Source organism: Malaya genurostris, chromosome 3 (assembly GCF_030247185.1).
Source record: "Malaya genurostris strain Urasoe2022 chromosome 3, Malgen_1.1, whole genome shotgun sequence".
In the NCBI taxonomy this organism is placed as follows: domain Eukaryota; kingdom Metazoa; phylum Arthropoda; class Insecta; order Diptera; family Culicidae; genus Malaya; species Malaya genurostris.
Window position 1 is genome coordinate 49385724 of NC_080572.1, and position 26230 is coordinate 49411953.

General features: G+C 40.1%; 1 protein-coding gene across 1 annotated transcript in view; it reads right to left on the reverse strand.

The window, feature by feature from the left end:
- LOC131435006 (tyrosine-protein kinase-like otk) overlaps window positions 1-26230 on the reverse strand; it is a 92178-nt gene that overhangs the window by 17749 nt on the left and 48199 nt on the right. Inside the window, exon 4 of the mRNA XM_058602446.1 lies at window positions 1691-1823. Coding sequence (XP_058458429.1) covers window positions 1691-1823 — 133 coding nt within the window. The remainder of the gene's footprint in view (window positions 1-1690; window positions 1824-26230) is intronic.

A 26230-nucleotide genomic window follows, 5' to 3' on the forward strand; every position in this document is an offset into this window, starting at 1 on the left:
TACGAGAAGGGTCTAGGCATACTTGATAAAACACATTGGATGACAAATTAAAATTAGAACACTCAGGGAACACGTTGTACGATAAGCAAATTAATCTAAATGGTTCATGCTTTCTGTTTAATGAATTCGGTTTTCAAAAGAACGATACGTACAATTTAGAACGTTCGACTAAAGAAGTGCTGATAACACCACCCATAAACACTTTCACCGCAAATAAAGCTTGAGAATAAGTTTTTAATTCCGAAGGTGCGATGTGTAGTAAAAACCAACGATCTTAATAGTCATTTTCAATTAAACTGAGTGGGATTACTCGGGTTTAAAACGAGCTTAAGCTTGTTAACGCTCCGATTACCAAGGGGGTGATTTAAATGGGAAAGCTAATTTTGACTGACAATTTAGAAAACTGAGCTAGTTTTTGATCGATATAAATAGTTTTATTATTATAAGAAAGATGAACTCATTGATAATGAAATCTGTTAAGGGTTATAACAAATAGAACTGCCGAACCAAAGTTATAAGAAAAAGTGCAAACCAAAGCTGTTTAAAAAAAATGGGAACACTTACCTTGACTAACCATATTTCAGTCGTTAGTAGTCCGATTTTAAAAAAATTATGATCATTTGAAAGATAAGGATTTTTTCAAAAAATAAATTAATTGTGACATCCTTTAGTTACACATAGATAATAAAAGTTCTAATTCTACAAAAACTATAAAATTAGAAGCTTTTGACTCTGCCGAGATATTCAAAGCTAACATCTTAAGCATTTTTGTTCACCAATCAATTAAAGTTAGCATCAGGTAAAATATGTGGAGGAAAACTATCTCCTGTTTACTGATAAATATTTTCAAATTTTGAAATTTTAATATTGTAGAAATTTGGGGCACGTAGGTGAAATTCAAAGCTAATCAAACTTTTCTTTTAAATCACCTTGTTTGCTGTCCTATTTTTCATGACCCTAATTCTCGATGAATTTACCTTTCTAATGGTGATAAAACTTTTTATACCGGTCAAAAACTGGCTGAGATATAGTCAGTCAAAATAAGCTTTCCCACTTTTCATGGTATCCTTGGTAGTCCACGTAACTTTTTAGCCCGAAGGTATTCGGAGTGTTAAATGTTTGAGCTTGGTCCACCATACTGTAGTATAATATCTTTCAAACGACTTGTTAGAATCGGTTCAGCCATCCCTAAGAAAATTGAGCGACAAAAAACAACGCGTTTTGTCGGTTACGTCACTAATACCATTATATCTCCGGAACCAGAAGTGACAGCCATTGATCTTCGAACTTGATCAATGGTTCAATAGTAGCTTTCAATCGAGTCTATACTTGTTGAAATCGGTTCAGCGAGGTTCCAAGTAAATAGAGCGGTAAAAATATCTTTGATAGGTGCACATAGAGACATTTGCCGATATCTTCGAGCTGATTTGATGATGTATAAAGTATATATAATGATATATAAAAGTCAGTTATCCAGCAATCCTATTACGCTAATATAGAGAAAGGCAAAACATTTTATTGTATTTCACTCAATTTTATATAAAGACAAAGTTGAAGATTGAAATTAGTTTTCAAGTAAAGCTCAATTTCCGAGCAATGCTAAGATGTTTAGTAATCGAGGAAAAAGGTTTCACATTCGAAGCCTAATAAATACCATGTATTTTAGAATTTATATTAATGTTGCACCTACCTATACCACTCGATTCGAATGTCATCATCGTCTCGGGATCCTCCAGTCATACTAGCAATATGACATTTCAGTACAACAGATCCACCCTTGTCCATATCATGTTTCATCAATTGGACTACTGGAGAAGAAATTCCTGTAAAAATAGAATACTTAGGATGAATCGGGTTCTCATTGCACAACATCAATTCTAGATTAGATAAAATTCAAGTGCGAAACACCTTTCTGTGCGAAAAACACCAACCATTTTAATGCTACAAGAAATAGATTCCCCCGATTAAATTACAGTAATAATAGAAATCAGTTCAGACACACTTATCACCTGATTGAGTTTCAAACAAGTCCCATCAGTTATTGCCGTAATCAACATTTATAGGGAAACTTCGCTTGATTTCACGAAGCTTTCCCCTAATAAACTTGCTCAGAGCACGAAAGAACTCGACCTAAACTTCCAAACCAATAAAAACGTATTGACCATCAATTGAATAAAATTTCATTTTATCTCATTACACGTTTCCTAGCCAGAATTCTTTCAAGCTGTGAGATCCCACCGGGACTGTCAGAGAATCCGTGACTACTTTCAGACTCAGGTTTGTCGCAACAGCCCAGTCCTGGTAGCTCATATTTTTTTACGACTTCGCGAAACTGTTTGATTGGTCCTGACACACATGTCCCCGTGTGGCAGGGATGCCAAATCAGGATGTTTAGTGATTAAGTTTTGTTCGTCTTTTCAGAATACGTACAACAGACAGATGTTTAGAAGGAATTTTTGAAGGAATCACATGCAACTGCACTCATCGATTTCACAAATAGAAGTGACTATTTTTTCATCGAGTACACTGAGGTTTTTTTCATGCGGTCTTTTTAATGCGTTTTTTTATGCGACTTTTTTATGCGAAGTTTCAGAGTTATGGGTTTTTTTTATGCGAAGTTTCAGAGTTATGCGGTTTTTTTATGCGAATTTTCAAAGTTATGTGGTTTTTTTATGCGGTACGTAAACTCGCATAAAAAAGACTTCAGTATACTTATAGTACCGTAAGCAGCACTGCTGTCGGTGTAATTGTTATGGGATATGAAATTAATCGAACTTCATATTTAGGTTAACATTTGGTTGAAAATATATGCTTTTTGTTTGCAAATAAATTTGGCATCCCTTTCACTACTGTCTTCCTATTTCTTACCGTGATAGAATTTTCTACTATTCCTATCCAAAGCTCACACCGTTCATCCTGAATAAAGCCACAAGCTTTCAAGTGCGCTTCGGCGTGACTCCCATCGCTCGTTTATTGCTTCCAAACAAACATACAGACACACATATATACACGTTGGTTTTCATATCTAGAAAAAAAGATCGTCAACCATTTTCTAGTACGTTATAGCATTTGTTATAACACACTCTACAACGACTATCGTCAGACTAGTGCCATTTTTCATTGAAAACCACTGGTGGCGTGGATTGCTCTGGTTTTGCACTTTCGGGCAGAAATGACAATAAAACACCGTCAAAAAATTGCACTTCTGCTCAAAAGTGCAAAATCAGAGCAATCCACGCCACCAGTGTTTTTCAATGAAAAACGTCATAGGATATTGGGGCCCTTTTCTTATTTCATCCCAATAGTAGCACGTTCCATGTAAGCTCAATAATTCTCAGTCAGTATCCAATTATGGAAAACTTATTCACAGGGTAGCAGCGAAGTTGATGAGAGGAGCGGAAGTCATATTCGGAATTTACCGATGTTTGGAAAAGTCGTGGGAAAGGACTTTTGAACATGTTTCTTTTTTTCAATTGCTATTCAATGAAATCTTCACAAGTTAACTGTTGTGCTATCTTTACTAATTGATTGTCCTTTTAATTATGGTTCGCGAGTGATGGAATGAGTGTTGCAGGGTTTTGTTTCTTACTTTTATTCACGTTTAGTGTGTGAAGTTTTACTTCTCCTTATATCACAATCGCCTTTAAAAGTTTCTGAACTTTATCAGGAAACACAAGCAAGTAAAACACGCTCTCAAGGAGACTCGTTGAGTTTCGTTAAGCCAAATGTCTACAAATTCGCACCGGATCAACAGAAACAGTCTAAGTGAAATGAACCAGATAGATTCGGTTGCAAATAATTTGAAGCTAAGATAGAGTCTAGAAAACATCCGCAACATACGAACATCAATGCCACCTTCGAACAACGATGGTCTACTAGCGAAAAAAAGTAAAACGTGTTGTACACATGTACAGGATAAATCTCCACTTTTTCCAGTAATGACCAACGAGCCAAAACGAGAGAAGCGGATACCAACTTAGAACAAGGTCAAAGTGAAGGGGAGAAATTCGGGCTTACCTACAAGATTAACAATAGGAATGTTAAACGGATTATGGTGACTTAATTACAGATTGTTTCTATAACTTTTGTTGAATGTTCGAAAGCCTATGCGTTGGAATCATACGGTAAAGTTCTTCAGGCTGCAACCATTCCTATATAATTTGTTGATAAATAGAAGCTGACTAAAATTAAGTTGGTACGCACAAAAAGATCTGTAATTCGTGGTTCAATCAGTTCAAAAAGTATATGAATGGTTGCTTTACAGTTCTTTTAACTTCAAAGTTACAGCATTAGGAGCTTACATTTCTCCAGTTCGAATGAAATCTCGAACCATTCTCTAGATCAGCCCTTTAGCGCCCAAACATTGGAAACGGACACGAAATCAGCACCTTTCTTCTGTTTTCCTGCGTTTGCTGGATGTCCTTGACTGTTGCGCATCGCTTTGTCCAGATTGCTCTCCACCAGCGTCCCATCTCAGATATCACAATAATCATAATTTTTCATGGTGTTCTCGACAAATTGGGTCAGTTTTATATTTAAACTTTTTTGTTACAAACATTTAAAACACCTTTCTTTCTATAAATACCTTCTTAGACATCTCCGAGTTTCATATGTATATTTGCTTGTAACGTACTTGAATTATTATGTACGAGGTCTGTTCAAAAAGTACCCGGAATTCTCATTTTTCTAAAAAAATATTTATTTATTCGTCTACATCTATATGGTCCCCTTCAAAGTAATCCCCCCTAGATATAATACACTTATGCCAGCGTTTTTTCCAGTCTTCGAAACAACCCTGATAGTCACTTTTTGTAATGCTCTGTAGCACTCTCAGCGATTCTGCCTTTATCTCTTCAATCGATGAAAAACGCTGTCCTTTCATGGGTCTCTTCAACTTTGGGAACAGGAAAAAATCATGGAAGAACCGGGTTTTCTGTCTTTTCCTGGTAGCTCATCCAAAGAATAGTGTTCCCCAAACTTATTAATGGTGGTTTTAACACTGGATGATGAATTCCAAACCGCTTCGCCAATTTTCGCATAGTAATACCCTTCTCATTTAGCCATGTGTCCAGAAACTTAATTTTCACTTTCTTTCCAATACGCGATATTTTGAAAAAGCAGAATTTCAACCGCACAAACAAGTGAACAAACGAAAGCTGACAGCCAAACGCACAGCATGCTGTGATCGGAGCATAAAAAACCATCACAAATACATGCGTACAACACAAATGTATGTGGATAGCTTATTTTCGATACACTCCTTATATGATTTTTTTCATGACCCCACCTTGTTAATAACACTTGCTACGCTCCTCCTTTATAAATATACACCCTAAACCATCTCTGAAATTCTAGAAGTACCTGTGCCAAGTTTGGTGACAATTCGTTCAGTATTTCTGAAGTTATGGCGTTACAAACATACAAACTTACATTCATTTTTATACATATAGATGATATCATATCATTTCTATATCATATGTTAAAAAGTCAGTCTTATTCAAAACCACAGTTTCTAAATATCAACGCTCAGAGCAAGCTAGAGTTATTTAATATCTGAATGCAACAAAAAAAAAGATTTATCTCGAAACCATGTTATTGAAAAAGTATTGTTAAGTACCCAAAGTGAATTGCACTTTAGAAGCAAAATAATAAAAAAATCTATTCCGATTTGGTTTTGAATAAATGTCTAACTTTTTCTTCGAATACCACTTATCATGTTCTGAACTCTGTTGCATTTCGAGTCACCGCCATCAACTTTTGTTTTTGATTAGCCAATATTTTTCAAATGGGTTGAATTTAGGATAGTTGGATGGATTGATGTCAATCCACCCCGTTATCTCTCTACCGCTGTAGCGCAGTCTGTAGCTACTTAGATCCAGAAGTCAGATCCAAATAAAATTGACAGTGTTTTACAATGATTGCGTAGCCCCTCTACATGAGTATGGCGAAAGTTCCTAGTCCAAACATATGTTATAAGGAACTTCTGACATTATACTAAAACTACCTTCGCCTTACGACATTCATTACCCAAGGGTCCGTTTTCATTGCAACATAAAATACTTAGTATCACTAAGCTTAATTTTCCAAACAGCCGTAACATATTTTACTTGCCCTCATTTTATTGGACTAATTAATCCCTTAGGATTGTACGGACAGATAGCACAGATATCCTCACTCAGCAGTGCAGTTGCTAGTAATCTTTACATTGTTCACCGGTGACTAAGTAGGACTGCAAACTCTTCCCGTAGGATCAAGTCATAAATCGAGTGAGGACTGCAGCTTATTAATGGGATAACTTTCAGCAAAGACAAATTCACATACACTTTTATAATCCATATATATAATAAATAATCTGAGTTCCAATGATACTGTGGCGAAGGCACTCCGAGAAAAAAAAGCTCTTAACTTTCTGTTTCAGTTCGTTCACACTTTCTATTGCAACTCCAATTAGGCAACCAATAGTATTTTCGAAACGGAGAAAACGAAACAACTACTCTCGAGATTAAAATCTACTCCCATCCAATCATCAAGGGTGAATAAATTACAAGCAAAAGCATTCTGCAACGATTTCACTTGGACCGGTAAGATGTTAACACTCGGAGGTACATTCAGTCAGAGCCTTTGAAGTTGATGCGATTAAATTGATATTTCCGTTTTCATGCATCGCCAAATATAATCTTCACCGTGCCTCGTTGCATTCCGGGCGCAGTATACTTTTACACGAAAACACGGTGGTCCCCTGGGATACCCTCCTCACCTTGTCGTCATAGTCTTTGGTCCAGGTAGATGGGGAACCACGCGGACAGAAGATCTGTTTTCGCGATTCCGTCTTTCACGTTCATCTTTGGTGTTTTATTATCGAAACACTTTACTTCTGTTTCTTCAAAGAATGGGGCGTGCACAAGAGACGCTCGAGACAAAGAGGAATTTTGTTTTGTGAACGAATTTCTCTGCATTGTCGTTAGCTCCAACCGGGCCAACACCCAATGCTCGGCTACATCAAGAGAGCTTGACGCGAAAAAAGAGAGAAAAAAAAATTCACAATTTCTTTCTGTTACACATTCAGGAGTTAGTTTGTATAGTTTGACCACTCAATGACATTTTGGGAGCAAGAGTTTGGCATAGAACTTATTTTGATGATAGAGCTACCATTGAATGTAACAGAGCTAAATTGCTCAATCCTTTTTATCAATCACAATTACACTTTAACTGGTAACTAGTATTTAATTCTATAATATCTCTGTGACGGGATGATTCGTCAATGCTGCAAAAACCACAAAACATGCTCTTTCTTCCAGAACCCACTGATTCGCTAAGAGGCGTAGCGTGCGCAGAAAATACGGATTGTTTAGTCTGAGTTAGTTTCGAATGACCGAATTTTAAGTTTCTTTGTTTCGAATATTTTAGTACCTTACCGTCTATTATATTGATTTTTTTTTGTAAAAAATATGTTTTATTGTCAGATGTTAAATAAGGTCGTTTTAATAATTACAATTCAAGGTGAAACATTATTTCAGCTACATCTAATCTATCGTTATTTTCATTAACGAAGCAGATGTACTTTATGAACATACTCAGAATTTCCACTCTTTTTCTTTTCCCTAAACCTCTGAGAGCAGGTCTTATAAGTTCTTCAAAAGATAGACGCCTCCATCCGTTTGTGATATCTGTTAATCTCAGCTGTAGGGCCGTCCAAGCCGGCGCGACACGAGCACAGGTACTAAACTTGTGGCAGAGAGTCTCCTCCGTTTGATTTCCACAGTGTGTGCAGAATTCGTCTGGAGTACGGTGCATAGTAAACAACAATTTGCGGTGCTCGATCTTCTCGTTCACTAACAGGTACAGCTCCGATCGTTGCGACGACGAGAGCTGCTTCAAAGCTATGTTACGCCATGTGCGTTTCCAGTCGATTGTCGGATTATTCCGTACCACCCTTGGCAGGTCGGTTTGTTGTACAAAATAGCGTTGGATTTGATCGGCAGAGGGGTTTTGTTGAAGTTGATGAGGAATTTGGGATAAATTTGAGAGGATTTGTTTGAGGTCGGGAAGATCTGCTGGAATTACTGGTCGGGGATTTGCGTGGTGAATTAAGGATCTATAGTAGGGAAGGGAATCGATTTCACGGAGATGCCGGTTAATTGCGAGCGATTTGCACTTCAGCGCTGGTAGTTGCAGCTTCAGTCCGCCTTCCTCTCTGCAGCGGGTTAATTGCATCATTGGGACGCGGGCGATCATTCCTCTCCAAAGAAAAGTGCCCATCGTTGACGTGATTTTAGCCGTATGTACTGCAAATGGTGGCAGAATCGATGACATATACCATATCCTAGAAGTGCCAAACGTATTCAGCAGAATAACCTTTTGGTGAAGTGTCAGCTGCCGTGGAGAGTGCAGCCACATTAGTTGAGCGAATTTACTTGTTATCACATCCCAATTCATTGTCGTCATCAGTCGTTACGAGTTTGCGAATACAACACCCAGGATTTTCACCGCATCTGTTGTTTGTATCCACGAGGTACTGATTTCATGCCCCTCCCAGTCTCCAACGTTAACTGCCATTGATTTTCGTTGGTTGAGTTTGGCACCGGCAACTGTTTCGAAGCGAGCGAACAACACTCTCATCGCTTCTATCTGCTCGTTGGATGTTACGATCACGGTGATATCGTCTGCGTAAGCCACCAGCAAGTCATTGCCGCAGACTCGCTCAAGCTCCTTAATCAATGGATGCAACTGCAATACGAACAAATGCATTGAAATTGGATCGCCTTGACGTACTGAACGTTGTATTTCGAACGAGCGAGAAAGATGTCCATTGATAAGCAAACGCGATGTGGATCGGCTCGCAATCACAGAGAGTAGATGTGTGAGATCCTCATTGATACCAAGCGAGCGCATGGTTTCGAAAAGAAATGAGTGTCGTACTCTATCGAACGCGTGGTCCAAATCGAAGCTGATGAGTTTACCGGCACGGCGACGGTGGCGCAAATCAGCTATTCGGTCTTTCAGAGCAAGAGTGGCTTGAAATATGTTTCGCTCTGAGTTTGAACATTTCTGTCCGTCGCTCAGATTGTGGTGGGCCTTCATTACTTGCTCTAATCGGGTTTTCAGTATGCGGGAGAACAACTTGTAATCGCTGTTTAGAAGCGAAATCGGGCGATACGATCGGACTGTATTGTCTCCTCCTCTCTTTTTAGCCAACACGATGATACCCTCTACGAACGCAGCGGGTAGATTGCCAGTAAGGGCTTCGTTCATCAGCAGATTGAGCTCTCGGTGGATGACGTCAAACACGCGCAGGTAGAATTCTTTCGGGATGCCATCGCAACCGGGAGATTTCTTGGGTGCACTAGTTCGTATTGCTGCTAAGATTTCTGCTGTGGTGATCTCGTCCATGCATGCCTCGTTTAGAGGATCATTCGGTGGGATAACTCTTTCTGAGATAAAGTCATTTTCGTTTCCATCGGTTGCTTCTTCGGAGTAGAGACAAGAGAAATAATTAGTTATCTGCGCCTCGATGTCATGTGGATCCTCGATAATTCCTTCCCGCTCTGTCTGTAGCTTAGTTATGACGGTTCTTTTCCTTCGTCTCTCTCCTAAATGGAATATCGATATTGGTTCCCCTGCTACGTGCGTTTCATTTATCCTCATAAACGCGTGAGAGAAGTTTCGTTGAAGAGCCAACATTTCGCATTTCAAACGGTTTATAGTGGGTAACATTTCGGGATGTTGATAGTACCCGTCGTACGCCGTAGCTCAGCATATAATCGCTGATGTTTACTGTGGAACTCTTGAAAAACTTCACGAGATTTCCATTTGAAGAATGACTTTATCTTGGGCTTAGCGTATGACAACCACCATTCTATCCATGAACGAAAATTTCTGCGCTGTCGAGTCCAGTACTGCCACTTGTACTGAAACTCTGCAACATTTTCATCGGTCAGTAGATGGGGCCGCAGTGACCAAAATCCACGACCGTGCTCGCGTCCTAGTGAAGGAAGGCAAAGTCGAAGTGTGATCGCTTTATGGTCAGTAAATGAGCACACGTGCGTTTGTGCTGTTCGCAAGTTGTCGCGAAGTTCTTTACTGACATATATTCGATCGAGGCGAGACCGGGCATTTCTGTTCACGTATGTGAAACCTGCATCGCGCGGGCATAACTTTTCCCAGACGTCTTGTAGATGTAGCTGCTGCACAGCTGTTTTCAGTGCGGGACTGGGATTTGGACTGCTCGAGTCGCACGTTCGAAGTACACAATTAAAGTCGCCCGCTAGAAGAACGTGCTGTGTACGGTGCCGGAGGTAATAAGCCAACGTTCCGTTGAAAAATTCCTCTCGCGCGGCACGTTGCGCAGAACCGGAAGGAGCGTAGACATTGTAGATTGTCGTGTCTTGGACTCTCAATGCGATGAGTCGCCCGTCTAGACTTCGCTCGACGTGAGAAACCTGGATATGTTCTCTCAGAGCGATAGCTGTGCCTCTTATCGTGTGATCAAAATTGCAGAAAACGACGAAACCCGGCAAGGAGAGTTGCTCGTTCTCTACTTCTTGCAAGCACACGATGTCGATCCAGTGGTTGCTGATGAAAGTACGAAGCGCATTTATTTTCGTGGGGTTCGTGATCGTGCCGATGTTAATTGAAGCGACGTTGTATGATGTGAGAGCCATTTGTTTTGTTACTTTTGCTCCATCTCAACATCGTCCTCGTTTTCCCGACGTGGCTTTTTGCCAGCCGGTCGGCCTCTCAGTTTTCGGCTGCTTGTGGATGCAGACGAATCGTCGGTTTCGTTACCATTGCCGATTTGGTTTCGTGTCTTACTGCTGGGTTTCCTGAACAGTTCGACTGCATTCGCGCTGGTGTTAAGCAGATCGTCGTTTTGCGACAGTGCTTGTTGTGTCGTCGCTCTTTGCGGAGGTATGCATGAGGAACCAATCGATGCGGGTTGGCTGCTGCTGTTCGCTGTCATATCAGCTGGTTTATCCAGTTCAGGAAACGTTTCGGCCGTTAGTGGGGGTGGTGCTGAGTCTCTCGCTACGGTCAGTCGCTTATTAACTGATTTTGTAGCAGCTGGCTTTTTCGGCTGCGGTCGTGGTGCATTTTGGCTTGCCACGTTTGCGTAGCTCTTTTGAACTAGCAGTTTCTTATTTTGGACACAGGATATTCCTGTGTGTAACTGCTCCTTGCAGTGTCGGCAGGATTGCAGCTGTCCTTTGTATACAACGAACGCTTGCTCTCCGTCGATCGTAACCCACGAATCAATGTTTCGTTTAACGATCATTCGGGCAGACCAGACTCCGAGTGGAACTCCCCCGAAGTCGAAGCCTTCACCCCATGTCAGTTCACGAATAGATAGCACTTCACCGAACGCGCTCAAAAATTTCACGATTTTCTCTTCGCTCACGTCTTCGGGGAGGTCGTGAACCTTCACTTCGACACTTCCATCCTCCAATGTTATTCGGAGTTTGTACTTTTTCCCCTCTAGCTCCACTTCATGTTTTCCGTCGTGATCGTCGACAACTCTTTGTGCTATCTCTAGGTCACTGACCTTTATGAAAGCACACGCTCCACCTCGGTGGCACTGCAGTCTCTTCACATCTTCTTTCTTCAAGCCCAGCACTGTACGGCAAAAAGCATGCACTTTTTCGACGGTTTAACGGGAAAGGCCGAATAGTCGATCTTGAAAGTGTTTTCTCGCCTCATTTCGAGAATTGCACACGCGGCGCGGCACAATTAAAATCGAGTAGGGAGAAATACTTGAGAATAGCTTCAACGGTTTGACTCTCGAATAGCGCAAATGGATAAGACGTCCGTTCGGTATCAAGAACAACCGATGTATGACATATTGATATCTAAACGTTGTTGGTTGAATCCCCTGGTTATTAATAACTTCGAAAGGCTAGTTGAGCTTCAATCTCAAACAAGATTCATGACAGTATATTTTAACCATATGTCACAGGAAATCGACTCTTGAAGATATATTCCTATCCGTGACAGTCTCCTTAATGTCTCTGACTCAAACTTTATTTTTCGACACATCCATGCAGCGCGAAGTGCGTGGAGTCCTGAAACACCTACGCTCGATGGAAATCCCAAAAATATTTACAAGTAAGTTCAGGTATATTGACTCTGAAAAAATATTTTACACGGACGGATCACGAATTGAAATAGCTACTGGGTTTGGTATATTGAACAATAATGTTTCGGCTTCATTTAGGCTTCAAGAACCTGCATCTGTTTTTATAGCAGAGTTAGCAGCAGTTCATTATAGTTTGAGTGTAATCGTCACACTATCTCCAACCCATTATTTTCTCCTCACAGATAGCCTGAGTGCAATAGAAGCCATTCGCTCAAACGCTGCTGGCAAAAATAAACCGTTTTTCTTGGGCAAAATAAAACAGTGTCTGAACGACATATTGAATAATAATGATCAAATCAATATAGTATGGGTTCCGGCTCATTACTCCATTCCAGGCAATGAAAGAGCCGATAGTTTAGCCAAACGTGGTGCTATTGTGTGATTGTCTTCAACGAATTTTATAGTGCGTCTTGCCAAGTAACACTTGCCAGCTTGCAGCTTCTTGGGATAGAGATTATCTGGGTCGGTGGATGCATTCAATTATTCCTAAAATATCGACAAAGGCATGGTTCAGAGAACTTCATTCATGTGATGTCTAGACTCATGTCCAATCACTACACGTTAGATGCACATCTCCTTCGAATTGGACTTTCCGAGACTAATTATTGGCGAAGGTTACCGCGATTTTGATCATATCGTTTGGACATACGTAAAGTCTCGTGATGTCAGATCTCAACTAATAAATTCCTTGCGTACTCAAGGTAGCGATCTTTCAGCGGAAGAACTCCCGCCAGTACTTCAAGACTCATTGTATGTGTCGAATGCATGCCGCCTAAGGCGATTCGCATACAACGATACTGAATTCGCTCGTGTTTTTAATAATATGAGAGTTTGCAGTAGAACGAGAGCACACGCATGCGGCCAACATAGATATTTACCAACGCCATCTGGAAGACTCATGCAATATTCAATTCACCGGCCACTGCCGATCGCCAGCTGGATTTTCGAGAATCCAAGACCCCGATATGACATAATCTAATGATACTATTCTTGTTTTAAGTTAGTCGTTAATAAGGATTAGAAAATACCCTTGGCATCTTAGAGCTTAAGCAGTGTGTCTGAAATATATTATATTAAAGAATAATAGAAAAGAAAGCACACGCATCCATATCCCATCACTGAAAGTATCGTTATCTGATATAATTTTATTAGATCTTCCGGATGAGAGCCCGACCAAGATCCTGTTATTGTTGGCATTTTGTTATCAGATACCTGATGTGTCCTCCCCACGGGCATTTGGAATCAAACCTCACGAGGAATCAAGCTTTCTTGAAAAGACGACCAGCTCTGTTTTCTCCGCAGAGAATTCGATACCCAGATGAACAGCCCAAACGGACAAATTATCTGAGGTATCTTGCAATTTTTTTAGAGGTTAACAGCTTTGGGTCCAGTAACTGAAACCACGCCATCATCTGCCAATTGTCTTAGTGTGCATGAGGTTACTAGACAGCTGTCAATTTCATTCACGTAAAAATTATATAGGTGCGCACTAAGGCATGAGCCTTGTGGGAGACCCATGTAGCTAATTCTGAATGTTGCCAGATCGCCATGTGAAAAATACATGCGCTTCTCTGAGAAAAGGTTGTGCAAATAATTATTTATAATCGCTGGAAGTCCATATTGGTGGAACTTGTCTGAAAGAACATCAATGGAAACTGAATCAAATGCTCCTTTAATGTCTAAAAATACAGATGCCATTTGTTGTTTTTGAGCGAAGGCAATTTGAATGTCAGATGAAAGTAATGTAAGGCAATCTTTCGCCCCTTTATTTCTATGAAAGCCAAATTGAGTATCTGATAACAAACCGTTCGTTTCGACCCAAGCGTCGAGACGTCGAAGAATAATTTTTTCGAACAACTTTCTGAAGCACGACAACATTGCGATGGGTCTATATGAGTTGTGATTGGAAGCTGGTTTCTCCGGATTTTGAATGGCGATAACTTTCACTTGCCTCCAGTCAGGTGAAACAATGTTTTGCTCAAGAAACTTGTTCAACAATTCCAACAAACGTCTTTTTGCGAGGTCAGGCAAATTCTTCACCAAGTTGAATTTAATCCTGTCCAACCCAGGAGCGTTATTGTTACAAGACAAGAGTGCTATAGAAAATTCCATCATTGAAAAGGGGCTATCAATGGAACCATTATTTGGAGTAGACTCCCGAACGAGGAATCTCTGCGTAGGAACAGAATCTGGACAAACTTTCCTAGCAAAGTCAAATATCCATCGGTTCGAGTATTCCTCACTCTCATTTCCCACGTTACGATTCCTCATTCGTCTGACCTAAAACCATGAATTTTTCAAAACTTTGAGGAGTTCCTTCTCCTCCTCGTTTTAAAAACGCCCTGAAAGCATTTTGTTTCGAATGTTTAGCATTGGAGCACTCTTTGTCCCACCAAGGGTTTGGAGGCCTTCTGTTGGTCGATGGGCCAAGAAATCGTTCGGTTTGAGTTTGTTCTGCGGCCTTCAGAATCAAACAAACAAGGAAGTCATATTCTTCCAGATTGGGGAGTTCTTCCATTGAATTCAAGACACTTGAAATATTACTTTGGTATTTAATCCAGTCAGTATTTTTTGTCGAATCATATGGAATATTAACTGAATTAACAATGCATTTGTTATTGCTAATTGAGATGATGATTGGAAAATGAACGCTACCGTGTAAAACAGGAAATATTTTTCAGATGCAATCTAGTCGAATCGAAGTCGAGCAAAGAGATAAATCTAATGCACTTGAACGTGCAGGAAGTCGTTGAGTGAACTCCGAAAAAAATTGATCGTCGAGAAAACAATGAGTTTTGTCGGTAACTGCACTTATGGCATTACATCTTCGGAACCAGTAGTGACAGCTATTTGATCGTCGAACTTGATCAATGGCACTTGATCAATGGCTTTCAAACGAGCTCAAGCTCGTATAACCGATAGCCAACTCCGAGACACACTGAAACGATTTCCGATTTCCTTTCTGTAGAGAAATGCAAGACGTTCACCTCATACCGGTATATGGTAATGAAACCCATAAAATTATATTCTCGCATACATAATTTATTTATTCTCTGAAAAACTGAAGAAAAAACCTACATTCTGTCAATTGAATGATGAAAAATCTTGAACCCAAAAATTTACATTGTAGTCTCAAAAATGAGATTCAGGTCTCAGAAATTACTAAATCATCTTACAACAAAAAAATCAAATTATTTCCTTTAATACTTTTCGATATAACACAACTGACCCAAAGCTACCGACTCTCCCCTATACAACGAGGAGGGAGTAGCAAGTATTTATAACCACGGGACTCTGAGGCATTATTGGTCGTATGTGACGAGAAACGCTTATTCTTTGCAATCACCTAAAATTTTCTGCATTTCAGTGGTTACTAGGAAGATATTAATAGACAATAAAGACAATTAAAAGACAATAAAGTAAAGGATCATAGACAAACGTAACTCGATTCGGCGAGCAAAATTGTGAAAATTATGACATCTAAGATAGTATACTGGCCGTGAGCAGTCTGAGCATGTGCAGAGTATTGCTCAATATTCGACTTTTAAGTTAAGGAGTGTATCGATAAGTAGTTAGCAACATTCAAACAGTTATTACTCTGAAATGGCTTAATTTTTTGCAACGTGTTTTGCGGTGACATGTTTGTTTACATGTCAATAACAGCTGCGCAATCGATTGGTTTCGGTACGGTTTATCGTTTCAATGATGAGTCGAATTGATCCGGAAACGCGAAAGAAAATTCTGCACACTTGGTGCTCAGAAAGTGGTGTCACGTACAACGAAATTGCAAAACGGGTGAAAGTGCACCACACCAGTGTCAAAAATATTATCGAGAAGTTCGGTAAGACCCTTTCCATGAAGGATTTGCCCCGATCCGATAGAAAAACGGACAGCCAACCCGGCCGGGACTTTAAAGTGGATGAGTACATCAGGAAAAACCCATCGGCGTCCACGCGGGATTTGGCCAAGCAGTTCAACACCAGCATCAGGATGATTCAACGGATCAAAGTTCGGAACTCCCTGAAAACGTACAAGAAACAGAAGGTGTCGAAAAAGGCCAAAACAAGAGCGCGAAAACTGTATAACCGGATTCTACAGAATAAAGACGGATGCATCCTGATCGACGACGAAACCTACGCCAAGAAAGACTCTCGAGCGCTGCCCGGACCGCAATATTATACGAAATCGGTGTACCAGGACCTGGACGACGGTGACACCATGGTGGCGATGGAAAAGTTTGGGCAGAAGGTGTTGGTCTGGCAAGCAATTTGTACCTGTGGTTTGCGGTCGTCGATTTTCTTCACGAAGGGCACAATTAACGCCAAGGTGTACGAGGAAGAATGTTTGAAGAAGATAATGCTGCCACTGTACAGAAAGCATAAGGCTTCTCCTCTCTTCTGGCCGAATTTGGCTTCAGTCCACTACGCCAACTCCGTTCTACAGTGGTTGTCAAAAAATAATGTACAATTTGTGGAAAAGGACATCAATCCACCGAACTGCCCGGATCTTCGGCCAATTGAAAGGTGTTGGGCAATTGTCAAGCGGAACTTTCGGAAGGAAGGTACAGTGTCCCAAAACATGCAGGAGTTCCAAAAAAAACTGGACAGCTGCCACCAGGAAAGGTACAAAAATAACTGTGCAGAATTCAATGAAGAATGTCAAGTCCAAAGTGCGAGCGTTTCACAGAAACTAGGATTTTCTTCAATATAATCAGTGAAATGCATAAAAATGTAATTTTTCTACAATATATCGAAAACTGATGTCAAAATATGTTTTTTTTCGCTTTTTTATTCAATAATCAATGTTGCTAACCACTTTTCGATACACTCCTTATGTTTCACCACATTAAGACTATTTCAATCGCCAGCACTATTTTCAAGATCTTTTTGCAGTCTTGCCTTCATAGAACCTCTTCGAGCAACGCCGGATAATTCTGCTAATAACAATTAAAACAGCAACAACGACGACGAAAAAATAGATGAAGATGTGATTTGTAAACCAGCTGCCGCTTATCCCGGATGAACACAAATTAGTAGGGTTTTCCCTCTCCCTCAACAATGAGAACGAATAAAAATGGGTTTAATTGACTCTACCAAATTATAATGTAATATAATAATCCGGCTCTATTTAACAGTTAGAATCTTGAACAGTGTTATAAATTACAGCTCAGAAAAAAGCCTCTTCGGAAACCAAATAGTGAAAATGTCACGTACTTTGCTCTACAACACTCTGTGGTTTAGCTGTTAGTGCTTTTTCATTGTCACTACGGCAAGGAATTTGACCGGCAATGTTTACTCTTTATAATGACTGATTTACTTCGCAACTGTGCGAACACACGATCCAAGTTTGTACTTGTTTCGGCTACAGATTACACCGCTCAGCCAAACCCTCCAAATCCTGTTTTCCATCATCATTATCGTTTTACCTCTTTCAATTTTGGCCGAAGCTCGTTACCCGTGCGAATCTTCGAGTAGATGAGAGCCTGGGGTTAGGTAGTAAATGTAGCTTTGTTCTGGTTGTACTTTGGTCTTTGGTAAATAAAATAGAGTTAGCATCATGGAGCACATCGCTTCTGGTATATCTGATGTATTCTCAAAATTAATTGATATGACCTTTGAATTGTTATTCACTTGCAGTTGTATATTTTCATTTCACACTAGTTTTTACTCAGTGAAATTAAGAGCAATTGTCATTTCAGCGTAAAGACTACAAATTAAATGTGCATTTTCTAAGTTATCCTTCCAGCAACTAGCAACATAATATTTGTCAATAATATGCCAACCATTTATTTACCATAGTAGGACCTATTTTCGTATTGTTTTGAACGAATACCCTACACTCCCCGCTACAGGAATGCAGAGCAGAAACTTCTGATGGAGCCGCTTAAAGAGCATTTATATGCTTCGCAGGTAATGCTTTAATGAATAATGTCTACTTTTGCTTGTGGTTTTCACGAAGTTTACTCCGCTACGACCTCTTCTACCAACTAGCAAACAACATCCCGGCTCAATGGATGTGGCCGGCTGAACAACTTAGAACAATATCCCATCTCGCCATCGTCATTACCAGTCATCGTCATTCGCTATACCTTTTGTATGTAGCTTCGATTGTAGGTCGGTTGGTTGGTTCATTTACGGCTCAATTTCCGATTTCACTTTGTATAGACGCGCTTTTAGTTCGAAAGCCATTCGAGCTTCTAACTAACATGCCTCTTGAATCGTCCCGGGAGCAAAGTTTCCATACTACTGGTACTAGGGATGGCTGAAATTTCAGAATGCTATTCACATCATTACGTTTCGATGCATTCTCGGAGGGGGTAAAGCCTGAAAAAAACTTAATTTTCCTATAAGTTTTTTGGATTGGATTGGATAATTGGAACTACAAAACTGCTATGATTGCAACGGAACGAATCGAGTGATTTAACCGAGTTGTTGATAATAACAGGAACATCTCTACAGAACACAGCCCAAAACGGTTCTACACGTATCTTACTTTCCTCCGGTCCGGAACTAGAAGCAGGAAACTTATTTTCGAACTTCGTGATAGCTAGAAATGGGTTAATTACATGCGTGAAGGCGGATCGATTTGATCCAACATCGGTTGTAACTGTGGATGTGTTAGTTAGGTTAGTTTGTAACGCTCTAGCGATTCTAACTTACACCTCATAATAATAATTACTTCCCCCCAAGCTGAACAAGAGAATAAGGATGATTCATGGTATCTCTTTTTTTGGGTACTCAAGACAACACGATAAAAATAATTGCACGGATAAGCTACAGTTTAGCACCTCTTAGGGGCATTTTCTTTCCTTTCAATTTTCTCCGGCTAGCCAACAAAAGAAATGTGCTACGGTCATGACAAGGATCGGTTGCTTTGGAGATTTTCGAAAGAAATCAGTCTGAGGGCCTTTTTTAAACTACCACAATAAACAATTAGTAGAATGCTTCAAGCCAATTCATTTACTGTTATTGCTTGAAAAATAAAGAACATAATTTATACATTTTCGACAAAATCTTCAGGAATCAGCTAGCTTCTGCAAATGCTGTCTTATATATGACTCGATTTCATAGTAGGCGACAAAATATGCATCCCATATTGCTGCGATGGTGACGCCATGTATCTCATCATGGCAAATTTTGTAATGTCTACTACATACTGTATTCCATTATTTTAAGCATGTAGGACTTGCCAGGACATTGATTTGCAACTACATTCTGCACTTGCTCGAGAGCCAATTTATGGCCAGTAAATTACAACCACAGTCGGCTTTTCGTAAGCACAAGTTGGACAACTCCTGGATATGCAAACCCAACAGATTCGTAGCCAACTGTATGGTGGGAGGGTGTCGACAACAAGGCGTCTCCCGGCTTCCCCATACTTATTACACAAGACTGTCGGTATGTTTATACTAACTAAATTGTGTGAGATTCGTTCCAACTTCATCTGCACTTCCACATAAGCACCTATTGCAAAGATGCATTGACAGTCTTTTGCGGGTTTGGAAGCTCCGGCAACGACCGCTCGCATGCTTTGTCGGTATTTGAATGCATCGTCACCGTCGTCATCATCATCATCATCATCACCAGAACCATCACCATCATCATCGTGAGATATGACTCATGAATGATTCTAGTGTTTATTCAGTTGAGACACATTTACGGGTTTGACTTGTTCGACTAGCATCGTAAATGAATGGATTCTCATACCACCAGATGGAACTTATGTTTGATAGCAGTTCTTAACACGCAAGGACATGAATTGAAAAGATGAAACCGTTAGTTGGTACAGCATATTTAGTGCCAGGCGAATGTAGCGAGTGTTATCATTTAGTATTATACCAAGAATCATTGACAAGTTGTGGTGAGTAATTGATAGATGTTTAATTAAGCAATCAAATGAATACCAACGTAAAATCGTGTTAGGAGCAGTGCTTGGCTATCATTCAATTAACAAATTAACTTATGTTGTTCGATTTGATATCTGTTCAGACGAATACTAGGTAGAGTGAAACATAACTCCACCGAGATCGAAAAACCTCTCTATAGAAAGTTTATACGATTGCTGCAAAAACGATTTTTGATCGGAACACGGGAGATCCTTTGTGTTATGTACCATTCGACTTAGATCGACTAGATCGGAAAATGTGTGTTTGCCTTCAAAGATTTTTCTCTCTGTTTATTTTTCTCGGAGATGGCTCGTTTGTAAGCTACTATTGCATCATTAAGCAAGTTCGAAGATCAAATTGCAGATTCTTCCGGTTCTGGACATATCGTAGCCGAAAAATCGCGTTTTTTGTTTTCTATCCGCACATTTTTTCAGAAAGACCTATGATCAAGTTCAAATGTGTTTTTACTGATACTTTTGGTTTTGAGATTGTTGTCGGATTTGTGAATTATTGGAATGAATAGGAGTGAATTTTTGTTTGAAATTTCGAGCTCAAATTCGAGTCAGAAATTATCTCATGAAAAAGTATGTTATAATGAGACTATGTAAAAGACAAGAGAAAGGCATTTTCCCACTACTAGGTGGATTGATATGACTTTTCATTGTTTTGCCTTTTTCATACAAGACTGATTGTCATAAATCATTCGACGAAGCTCGTCAAAATCACAAAATGTTTTATGAACTAATCAATTTACACGAACTAAGATTTCAATAGAAGACCTCACAAAGTTTTTAATTTTCATTTGGGTGATACGTTGAAAAATTATGCGAAAAATATGCACTATTTTTTTAAAAGATAGCTACGTCGATTTTCAAATTCAAATTCTTTGAGATCCCAAAGAACATTTTGAATTTTATTTGGATAGCATATCTAGTTCCGGAATTACAGGATGATGAATGCAATGAATGAAATTAAAATACGTTCTATGCAGAGCCGCTTTTACGTCCTAATGAGCCCGGGACAAGAACTATTTGTGTGCTCCTAATTAACATAATGACCTTTATTTTTACTCGGTGAGTTCCGTCAAGGGCCTTCTAAGATAGTGGGGTCGGGGATACGTACCCCCACTGTCTCTCTGTAAAAGCGGAACTGGTTATCGGAGATGGCTCAACCAATCACGATCAACTTTGATACTTTTTACAAAGCTACGAACTAGACCAGACCTCAATACATGTAGACATGTGAACATGTAGACTTTGTCACAAAAAGCCACTTTGCATACTATCTAGGCTGTCTTTTGAAAAGAGGCAAACTTTTTGAACCATTTTTTAATAGTTATTGTCGAAAAATGACAAACTCTATACAAAAGTGTTCTACTAGTGATTTTTACAAAATAAAGGAATTTTCCAATGACAATACTGAAAAAATTCTCGGTTTGATGCTCAAGATATTCTCAAATTTATCCTGACTCTACTTATGGTATCGAAATAACAGGGTGTTAAGCGGTAAAATGTTTCATTTCAAAAGTTTGCTTTTCTGTGGTAAAAAGAAGCGAATTTCTAGTAATTGAAAAGTATATTAATATAGTTTACAAAATTGATTATTTTATTATTTTAGTTTACAAAATTGATTTGATTTAATTATTATTAACACCAAACAGACTCACATTAGTTATGCCCAGTTTCCAATTCCAAAAGCACCGGAAGAAGTGGCCATAAACTTGAAAATGGAACTAACTTCGATTTCTCAGAGATGGCTTTCACAAACTAAGAAATGACTTTCACAAACTGTGATCCAAATTAAAGGTCTTTTGATTTCATGAGATGCTAATAAATTTTATCCGTATTCGACATTTGTGATGAATGGTAATATTTTCAACACAGTCATTTAAATCGAGATAAAAGCGAGGTAAATTCTTGACATTACATTCCTTTTGTGAAAATTAATCTTTCTGTTTCAACAGACTTCGCAGCTGAATCTTAGCGTTCAGAACCATTGCATGCCTAGTAAAGACTGTCCCAGAAAGTATGGACGCAACCAAAAACCGCTGCCATTTCGCAATTGTTCAGAATCTGTCAATTTTTATGGCTGCGTCCTGTTGCTTACACTCTTCTCTAACCACTTGTGCAGTTGTTTATTGGTTTTCATTAGTTTGTTTCGAAATGCGTGGACTTTCAGCAGAACAACGTCGAAAAATTGTGTACAAATGGTGCACAGAACGCGGACTGTCACCGAGAAAGATAGCAAAAATGGAAGGAGTAAGTGAAAAAGCCGTGCGAAATGCAATCAGGAAGTTCGGTGAGGATAACACCTTTGAGGATAAACCGAAAACGGGTCGAAAAAAAAGGTCCTGCTAACCCTCAGTTGGATAAACGTATACTGAAGGCGTTCGAGCAAAAGAAGGAGCTTTCAGTTCGGGATGTGGCCAAAAAAGTGGGCACATCGAAGTCAAATGTTCTTCGTGCTAAAAAACGTTGAAAGCATGAATAGAAAAAAATAGCATTAAAAGCGTGAATCCATATGTCATAGCGACGCGACAATTCGAAGCGGATGCATCAATTTCCATCTTATCCCTAATGAGCTGGGTATTAGGGAGAAATAGCAGACTTCATTTTTTCATACATATAATGATTTGTGAAGCAAAGATGATTAGGGGTACGGTCACCCTACATGGATTTTTAACTGGTGCGATTTGAGTGTAGAAATTAATAGTAGTGAACAATGCAGAAACCGATTTGCAAAACAAGTGTTAAATTTTGTATACAATGCAACATTTGTTCAGTATTATCGGTAAAACATTGATTCATGAATGAGTAGTATTTTTTTCATTCAATAATATAAGTTTATAAGCACACTGTTTAAGCTCTAAGATACCGGGGGCAGCTGAATGAGTAGTAGAACCATAATTCATAGTCCTTAATCCTTTGAACGACGCGTCTCATTGTTCAACTGTATTAGAAAACTCTCTCCCATTGCACCTTGAAATAAATGCAACAACACAACATCAACTGGCCATGCTTTCATGGGAGTTGAACAGCATCCATCACAGCTGAATCAGACACTACAAATAAAACGAAATCGAACAGAAAGTCTACCATCCGGGCGACAATCATTTGCATATGCAAATCCAGATGCGTACCTTCTACTCCAATACGTCCTTTCATAGATGTTTTTTTTGCTTTCTGGAAAGCAATGAACTGTACAAACTCATGCACCTTCATCTTACTGCCGGTGCTGGTGCGTGAGATTTATTTCTGCGGAACCTTGTGCATGCACGGATTGTCACCGTCTCATGCCTTTTGCGAACGCAACGTAAAAGATCTCCTTCCAGCACAATTATGTGGTGCTTCATTGAACTACCACTGAAGTCGTGGCAAACGTGCAAACGTGTAAAGACCTAAGCACACAAAAGCGAAATTCCGACACCAGAGTAAAATGTGCAATCATACATGATTGAAGAGGAACACCGGCGATGGTAAAGTGCGAACGACTGATAATCATATTGCCACAGGTGTCGGGTTGAACGCCGACTAGAATTTACTGAGTTTGTTTTCGGCAGTTTCGTTTTAATTCCATGAAATTTCACTACAATGAGAAGACTGAAAACAACCTCGTTATCGCTGTTTGATACAGATTTAACGACACAACATGTCACCATAGCTTATGCATAAACTTGCTGAACGTGCTCATAATCTGCTATGATATTGGCGTACGGAAATACAACGGAAAATAGCCGGGGCGTTAAACATGTGTTGATAATTAAAAGAAGACTTGTAATCAAATGTGACTTTTCATACCAAGCTTTCCAAATGACGTTCAATTGACTTGTGACATTCTATTACTGACATTTCGTTATTCAATGGTTCTCTACAGCAGCATCACTATCACTTTTTTTGGTGTCGCCTTAGTTAGGGACTTACACACTTCAATTACAAATCTACAATATCGTATGCATGTTAGAACATTCAGTTTCGTTACTTAGGTATTATTATTTTGGCAAAACGAAATTGGGACAAATTTTAACAAGAAGAATAATCGAAATGCTAGAATGATGAGTCAATTTAGTGCTCAATTTTTTGTTGTTGTTGGATCCGAGAAGGAATTTAGTTGGTGGGGTCTCTCCCGGCAGTGTTGGGCCTAGAAGAAGCTGCCGGACTTGCAAAAGTTATGACGTAAAGTAATAATTTACTTAGCTTAACTTTTACTCAATTATCATAATATACTTACTCTTACTATTACTCTTTCAGTCGTAGATCACGCGGGTCTCTGCTGTATACAGGAGGTGTCTCCATTCAACTCAATTTAATGCTGTTCGCCGCCAGCCTCGGTAACTGCGAAGGGTCCGTAAGTCGTCCTCAACATTATCGACCCATCTTGCCCGCTGCGCGCCTCTTCTTCTTATACCGGTCGGAACATTATCATTTTAACCGGGTTGTTCTCCGACAACTCTGGTCGTTTGGATGAGGGTTGGTTCTCCCAGCAACTGGTGCAGTTCATGGTTCATTCGCCTTCTCCACGTACCGCACTCCGCCAAAGATGGTTCGCAACACCTTCCGTTCAAAAACACCCAGTGCACGTTGATGCTCCACAAGTATTGTCCAGGACTCGTGCCCGTAGAGGATAACCGGTCTAATCAGCGTTTTGTAGATAGTAAACTTCGCACGGCGGTGAATTTTGCTCGATCGAAGCGTCCTGCGCAGTCCCCAAAGTAAGCACGATTTCCTGACAGTATGCGTTTCTGAATTTCTCTGCTGGTGTCATTATCGGCAGTCACCAGTGAGCCCAAGTACACATCACCGCCAATCAGAACTCGTAGTTGGTGGCTGACATTATCTTCTCTCGAGCCCCTGCCTTTCATGTCTTTTGTCTTTGACACATTGACGTCTAGTCCGATCCACCTGGACTCAGCTTTTAGTCCGATGTACGTATCTTCCATCTTCTCAAAGTTGCGTGCTATCAATATCATCAGAGAAACCAAGTAGCTGGACGGACTTTCTGAAAATCGTGCCACTCGTGTCTATCCTCGCTTTTCTTATCATAGCAATATTGAATAGCAGACACGGAAGGCCATCACCTTGCCGTTTCGAAGGAACTCGAGTTTATCCCCAATACTCGAACACAAGTAGTGGTATGAATCTATATTCGCACTGCGGTAGGTGCGAACATTGTTGATGTCCGTGAAAAATTTTCCGTCGATGAAAACGTGGTCGATTTGGTTTTCGGTTTGTTGGTCAGGTGATCTCCAGATAGCTTTGTGGATATCCTTGCGGGGAAAGAAGGTGCTTCTGACTATCATTCTTCGGGAGGCCGCAAAGTTAACAAATCGTTGGCCATTGTTGTTCGATGCGGTATGCAGGCTGTTCGGCCCGATTAACGGTCGGTACATTACCTCCCTTCCTACCTGGGCATACATGTCACCGATGACAATTTTTACGTCTCTGCGTGGGCAGCCGTCATAGGCTTGTTCCAGCTGCACGTAGAACGCTTCTTTCTCGTCATCGGGTCTCCCTTCATGTGGGCAGTGTACGTTAATGATGCTGTAATTGAAAAAACGGCCTTTAAATCTCAACTTACACATCCTAGCGTTAATCGGCTGCCACCCAATCACTCGCTGACGCATCTTGCCCAGCACTTCAAAGCCAGTTCCCAGCTCGTTCGTTGTATCACAGCTTTGGTAGAAGGTAGCCGCTCGATGTCCGCTTTTCCACACCTTCTGTCCCGTCCAACAAAGCTCCTGCAGCGCTACGACGTCGAAGTTACGAGGATTTAGTTCGTCCTATATTATCCTCTCGTAGTCTGCGAAACCTAGCGATCGTGCTTGCTCTGTTTAAGGTCCCAACTAGCACTAGGACGATCGCGTTGGACTAAGCTGGACGGGATACAGCATTTTATACTCAGCCGCTGGATACTAGAACAGACGCTGTTTGAAGCCGCTCCTAACATGGAGTACAGACGCTCCGACATCTTCCTAAGAGGACCCCATTACCTGTCAGCATACCACCAAGGTCCCACCGGGATTGGTTGCCCGATCTTTCCTATGGTTACTCGTACCCCAGCCGGCACCGCGATGATAATATAGGATTACCAAAAACGAAATTCTTGCAAACCATCTCCAATCACTGGAACTATGCTACCATTTTAACTACCTCGAAATTTGATTACACTTCTTAGAAGACACTTTGATTGAACAGAAAGTCGTACATTTACACTTTCCG